The sequence below is a fragment of the Buceros rhinoceros genome, unplaced genomic scaffold (genome assembly GCF_000710305.1).
Source record: "Buceros rhinoceros silvestris isolate BGI_N320 unplaced genomic scaffold, ASM71030v1 scaffold29089, whole genome shotgun sequence".
Lineage (NCBI taxonomy): Eukaryota > Metazoa > Chordata > Aves > Bucerotiformes > Bucerotidae > Buceros > Buceros rhinoceros.
In genome coordinates, this window is record NW_010431407.1 from 1,702 (window position 1) to 8,720 (window position 7,019).

The window sequence follows — 7,019 nt, forward strand, 5'->3', positions numbered from 1 at the left end:
CTGCTGAAAAGTTTCTTGGTTAGCGGTGTTCTGAAGGACATATGTTGTTTATATGCCCTCTGAGAAGCTGGCATTTCCCTGGAGTTGCATGTAATTAATCGGCTGTTAGCCACAGGAAATATAATTGATGTATTTGAAAGCATCTTTTAATATGTTTCTTGGCAGAAAAGGTAGCTGAGTTACTAAACTATCTAAGAACATTTGAAGGTTTTATGACCACAAATAATTTTCCCATTTTATTATGGGAAGATTAGTATTATTATGGTGGACCTCCAGGTACTAACAATTCTGCCATGTATTCAGAAGTTTATTTTCATCTGTTGCAAAGACATGGGCTCACAAAATATTTGAAGTGACTGCCTGTATAATTTGGCTAAGGGAGAGTCTTTGTGCTCTCGTGGTATGTTTTCAGAGACTCCACGTTTCCTGTGTGTGAACAGAGTGAAGTCTGAAGTCGTATGTGCAGTTTGTGTTGACTAAGTCCTGCAAATCTTCTGACATAACTGAGATACAGATGTGTGTTTTGGGAATACTAGAGGAATATTGGGCTGAATGTAGATTTGTGTGTGTGTGTGTGTGCATGTTTACTGGGTGTTAATGATTGCTTTTTCTGAATTGATTTGTATGAATTTAATTGCTAGTTTGAAGTTGAAATGGATTCTAGCCATCCACGCAAACCTAATTTTGAAAAAAAGGTAGAAGGGAGACACTTGAAATACCAACTGTCCTAGGAAACGCGTAAAACTCTTAATATGGTGCTTCTAAAGACAGTTAGGTGTCTGCACTGCTGAGCCACTTTCAATGATGTGTAAATACCTAATAAATTGGAAGTGTGCTGTCGTCTGATCTTTAAAGGGTATAGCAGGCGAATGCGAGATGAACATATCAATGTATGTCATATGTGTATATATGTCTTATATACATATCTTACATGGAATAGGTCAGTGCCTGGTAAATCTTGTCAGCATGAACATCATCCTAAAGGACATAGCATGAAGGTGTGATGCTTTTAAAACAAGCCTTTCTGTGAGCTACCATTCATATGGTATAGTAGTCATCTGCAATACTCTTACCAGTAATCCACATATCAATAGCATGTGACCTTTTCATAACTCTTAATCAGTGTTTAAATGCTTGTTTCAGTAGAGTGGTAACGCTCCTTTCGTTAATTCTATGAGCTTGTCTGCTCTCCGGGCTGTCAGAAAGGCTCATCATCTGCATGTGGCATTGAGAACAAATTGGCCTGACTTCTCCAACTGCTGAGCATCAGCTCTTAGTTAAAATGGGTAGAAGTACAGTAGAAAGGAGGATTAAACACCTTCGCTGGAGTTTGTTCTGACTGTGAGGCGAATGGAAGCCCGAGTTTAGATGCAGTTTGACAATGAAAAGTAAACTTACTTTGACTGCTGTTCTGGGTGAATGGGGAATCCTCCCCTGAATTTGAAGCACCGCTCTGTTGCAACCATCTAAAACTGTTCTTGTGTCACATGCAGTAGAGACTTGTGTTCTACGTGTTTGTTCTGCAGCCTCAGTCACCGTGCTCGATTGTTACTAAGGTGGCGAAGCTCTAGAAAGATCATTCGGTTTACACGGGGATTGAAAACCTGCCTTGTGGAATGAGTGGGCCACTGGCTTGTCCTTACCTCAGTTCTAAATTAACTGGCTGTTCCAGCTGCCTGTCTAGTAGTTGTGTAGTGGCACCGCTGAAAACTGAGGTGATTTTAAGTTCTGTGCCCCTGTGGCTTTTGCCTAGAATACTGGCTTTCAGTGGAAAATTACAGCCTAAACCCTACATTTCTTATTCCCCTGTTTGCCAGAAACAGGAGCAGTGCAAGTGTTTGCCTACAGAAGAAAGCCATACCCTTTGTGGGGTAGTGAGGAGATACACCTATGTGGTTATCAGTCACACAAGTAGGAAGTCTGATCACTTTTCCCATCACAAATTGTGGTTTTGTTGTCAAGTTACTGTCAAAGTTGTTCCTAAGATGTGGCTCGAATACGAAACACAAGGTGGGGATGGTATTTTATAGGTTAAGTCCAGTAATTAAGAGGTTGTTGACATGGGGAAACTCGATGTTATTCCTGATGTTAACTTCTGCAGAAATATGTATCTTGGCTATAGCAGTGAGAATCAGAGGCCAGAATATTTCCTGAGCGAGCAGGGCTTATAAACAGATAATATAATACATTGCTTAAACTATAAGTAAAAGTTTATACTGAAACCAGTTATTTTTGTTTTAGAGGGACTCTGAATATGTCTGGCATAGCTCTTAGCAGACTTGCACAGGAGAGAAAAGCCTGGAGAAAAGATCATCCATTTGTAAGTAGGAGAACTGTCAAATTTCTGGCTGCATTTATCATTGTGTTCTGATGATGATTTTTTTTTCTTTACCTTGATGTGGTTTTTAAAAAAATTAATATTTTTATTATTAAAAAGCTGCTTAAAACTATGGAGTGTGAAAAGAAGTAACTCTGTAAAAAATAAAGTATGTCATGAAGCATTCTAAGTACATCTTCTGAATTCCTCACCCTCTGGCTTTTTACCTTAATTCAGGGATTTGTGGCAGTACCTACAAAAAATCCAGATGGCACAATGAATCTAATGAACTGGGAGTGTGCTATTCCAGGAAAGAAAGGGGTAAGACTAACTGTTGTCCTGACACTTCAGTTATGGTGAAAAGTATCATAAGCCTGCTCATGCATTACACTGACAACTGAGAGCATAACTTACCTGTAGTTTAACAGAAGTGTGCAGATCCTGCTGGAGTGGGCAGCAGAATCCAGGTGGAGTGGGCTAAGACTGATACGGGACGAGATACACCATGAGCTCGTTCAGCTGTTGGCACTGACAACCTTAAGAACAGAAGTTTTCAGAGGAGCCTGTAAGAACCCTGCGTTGAACAAACTTGAAATTGTCTTATGCTTCCTACCGGGGTTTATAGTGACCTCTGTTCTTCCTAAATGCCCTAAAGTTTGAAAATTACTACTACCAAAATGTTCCCTCTTCTGGTTAACTACTGGTACCTTTTTTGTCCACAAAATAGTGAGACCTTTCAGTCCTACAGAAGTACTGTAGCACTGTTTTTGCCTTTTTGGATTTCAAGGAGAAAAACTCTGCGTTACCAACATGGAATCTCATTGCCTTTCATTTTATGGAATATTCTCTTTTTGTATTAGAGAATGAGGATTAGAACTCTCTAATGTTGTTTCTTTTTATCTGATTTGACTTGTGCTTCTGTGTTCCTTGTTAAGGTTTTTCATCAATCTATGGGTAACTCCAGGTTTGCTTTATTCAACAACTCAGAGCTGGGCCATCACCTCAGTGAGTGGCAAAGTACACAGCGCGCATCCTTAGTATATAGAGTTTTCTTTTCTAACGTTATGTAACTAGGTAAAGTCCTTGATGTTTTTCCTTAGTTTCTCAGATCTTTGTTCTTCATTGTTCAAAAAGTCTATTCAATTCCTTTGTCTCAGCAAATCTCATATTCTTCTTTTCTTTCTTTCAAGTTCATCCGGGTTGTCTCGGTCCTCGGTTGCTCGGGTCACAGGATGAGAATTACCTTTAAAATTCCAGGAAAACTTGGAATTGTTCTATTATATTCTAGGTCTACTTCAAACAGATACCTTTAAAAATCATCTATTCTGAGTTATTCAACGATCTAACCTTGAGTATCGCCAAATTTCTGTTGGTTCAGCTTGACTGGGGTTTAGGCCAGCCCTGGTAAGGACTGTACAAGGATAAATGAGCCAGCTTTTGTTTCACACACACCTGTATCAATAAGTAAAACAATATTCTATTCTCTAATGTTACAAAGTTTTTAAGCTTATGATTAATTCTTTTACACCCTTTCCTTAAATAACAAGGTAAAAAAAGAAGTCCGTAGACTTGTTTATTGTTTATTTTATATCAGCTTGATCTGGTTCTAGGGAATAGGACAAATGCAAACTTTCAAGTGGAAGTAATCATTCATGCATTAAACTTCTTTGATCTTGTACTCTGCCATTATAACATCTCATTCTGAGCAGAATCTTCTATTTTTTGAGATTTTAGCATGTAGAGATTATTCTTTAGTTCATTGGATGCAGTTGTTTCTTCTGAGATTAATTCTTCTGAATTAATTACTTGGTGGTTTTGAATCTTTTGGGTCTTTCATGTTCTGCGTTGGATGTGGGCCTTCTTTTGTTGCTTTGCCTGTTCTACTGCCTCTTGACAACTTGCTGAAGTCCCCTTAAGATCTTTTTTGTTAGATTCTGAGAAGACAAAGCGTGTAGGCAAAGCCTGCGGATTCTGTACTATGCCTCAGTTTCATGCTGAACACGGCAGCGCTGTTAGGGTTATAACTTAGCTCAATACTTCGATAGTTGTCTGTGCAGCTTAAGTCAGTTCTTAAAGAAGCACCTAAAATAATTTAACTGTAAGAAAAAACTCATCCCTTCTAATAGCCAGGTATGTACCTTATCAAGATGTCATCTTTAAATACTTAAGCAAAATCGTCATGTTGTATGAAATCTCGATGCTACTGCTTTAAAGTTCTGTAAACCACAAAATGGAACAAACTACACACTGAAAGCCAGCTTCTTGTCTCCTGGAAAATGCATCACACCAGAAGAAGGTCAGTTATGCTCACGTGGTTCCTGGTGGAGATTTATTTTAAAAAGCAGGGTTTTTTACTTCAGTAAAAAAGCTGTCTTTTTAGCAAGAAGCAGCATGCCTTGCTCATCTCTGCCAGACCAGCCAGTGGCGCTCTGCTGCCGTTGTGTCTGGAGGCATGCTCTGCTGCAGCTGCTTCCCCTGAGACACGAGTGCTTGAAACCACCAAAAGAATTTCCTGTTAGCCAGATCAAAATTGAAACACAGTGGTGTTAGTCCTGGGTTGAACATCTCCATTCACTTTTTTTTGACAACAGATCACTTAGTAACTACCTAGAATTTGACTTGAAGAACATCTGCAGGCTGTTCAGTAATGTAGTATGTTCTTGATGATACTGCTGTCATACTACTATTTTAGTAAGGCTTTTGAGTGTCCGCCGTCTTTCATCCAGAAGGAATGTTGCTCTAACAGAAGGACAGTAAAAGTTTTTTGTTGACGGTTCTGGTGTTCTAGTTAAAAAAAATATTAAAAGCAATTTGTCTCCTCCTAAGTCTGAAATCAAACACAGCAGGAAAAGCTCTCTTCTAAAAATGGACACGTTTGTCTCCTCGGAGAAGATGTGGAGAATAGATATTTCTAGTTGTTGAAAACTGACTAGAGTTTTTTTTAAACACACTATAAGAAATGTAATCAAACGAACTAGTTTTTTAAAACATGGTTATCTTAGTATTCCGTAGCACTTCTTTTCCTATTCTAGCTTGAGACTGTGCAATAAACACCAATGACAATGGGGAGCTTTTTCTTTTATGGGGTGGGTTATTTTGGTAGTGTGGGGGTTTTCTCTTTTTTTCCTTAGCTAAAAATCATATAATTCACATAGGAAAGAATTAGGGCTTTCCTTCTGAGGTGGTCTTCATACATACTTTTCTGTCCCTGAGGATAAAATTTGATCATTTATAAGATGTGAAGCCATCTTCACTTCGTTTTAAAGAATGAACCCAATACTTACTTTCATTGCAGTGTTCCCATAGCAAGGGCAAGTTACAGAGCAGTGCTCTGAATTTTACATATACAATACATTTTTCTGTATTTCTTCACTACTTACAAAAAAATCAGGGCTATTTTCCTTATTTCCAAGTAAGATGACAAGGAAGTTTATATTTAAGACAGGCGTTTTGTCTTTTGCTAGATGTTTTTCTATGTTTATGTGACCCTTTTGAGTAGTGCTGTCTTACTTGATCTGCTCTGTGGCGTGGAAAGAGCTCTTATCAGCGCTTTTCCCTGTTTGTGATGGGTATAAAAAGCTTTTTAGATTCCATCTTTTTGTGCAACAGAAATTCTTTAAGACTACTTGCTACCAAATGCAGACAGGGTTACTATAGACCAGTGAACCTCGTATTAATTGTGGCAGTACTACAGTGCTGTCCAAATTTTTTGTTCGTTTGTGGTTTTTTTAGCCACATTCTCATGAGGCAAAATAGAAGCCATTTACCTCCACTTGCTGAAGGAGCGTATCCATATCCTGTCTTCTCAGACTCATTTTTAGTGTAGGTATAGTGGCCCCTTCCTTGTGGCATGTGTGTCATGTAAAACTGCAGAAGTATTCCATTCTTCTGTACACTATGAAAATTTTGCTTGATATGGATTTATTGGTGATTATCCCAATTACTGATGACTCGGCAATACCTATTAGCTTAATGAAGTGCGAAAGCAGGGTTTTCTTTCTTCAGCTCCTTATACAGGTGGGATAACTTGGCTCAGTCTAGACAGCGTGCTGCAGTATAGGACAGCTCTTTTGTACTCTCTAGCAGAAGGATGTCTTGTGCTTTGCCTGAGGAACTGTGATCTTGATAAGCTTTTTTCACAAGCTTGACTTTTCCTTGCTGTAATCTACACTCTACCATAACTTCCTATAGACACCGTGGGAAGGAGGCTTATTTAAACTACGGATGCTTTTCAAGGATGACTACCCTTCTTCACCCCCAAAATGTAAGTAAAATGACTGAAAAACATGGGTTTATTAGAGCAATGTTAAACTAGTCGGCAAAATTCTGTGAATGGGTTTTAATTCCTTACAGATATTTTTTAAGGAAATGTGTTTTCCATACACACCCCCCTACTTTGCATTTAGAAAGTTGTGATGAAATTAGTTCAGTGCTCAATATAACAAAATTGGGAGGAGAGGGGTGTTTTCGCGTGGGTGTCCTCAGAGTTTGACAAAAGCACAACTTGAAGTGTTTGCTAGTTGATCAGCACTGTTTGGAAGCTAACAGGTAGGCACAGTTAGACCGAATCCCTTTATGTATTCTTACTGTTAAGTTGGTCTTCTAAGCCAAGAACCCAAAGCAAGAATCAAAAAAAAAAAAAAAAAAAAAAAAAAAAAAACAAAAAAAAAAATTTTTAAACACTTTAATTTTTTACCAAATT

At 38.3% G+C, this 7,019-nt stretch overlaps 1 protein-coding gene across 1 annotated transcript in view; it reads left to right on the forward strand.

Moving 5' to 3' along the window:
- Positions 1-2,245: 2,245 nt before the first annotated feature.
- UBE2I (ubiquitin-conjugating enzyme E2I) overlaps positions 2,246-7,019 on the forward strand; it is a 9,222-nt gene continuing 4,448 nt past the window's right edge. Inside the window, exons 1-3 of the mRNA XM_010143426.1 lie at positions 2,246-2,320; positions 2,555-2,638; positions 6,509-6,581. Of these exons, the coding sequence (XP_010141728.1) occupies positions 2,255-2,320; positions 2,555-2,638; positions 6,509-6,581 (223 nt within the window). The 5' untranslated portion in view covers positions 2,246-2,254. The remainder of the gene's footprint in view (positions 2,321-2,554; positions 2,639-6,508; positions 6,582-7,019) is intronic.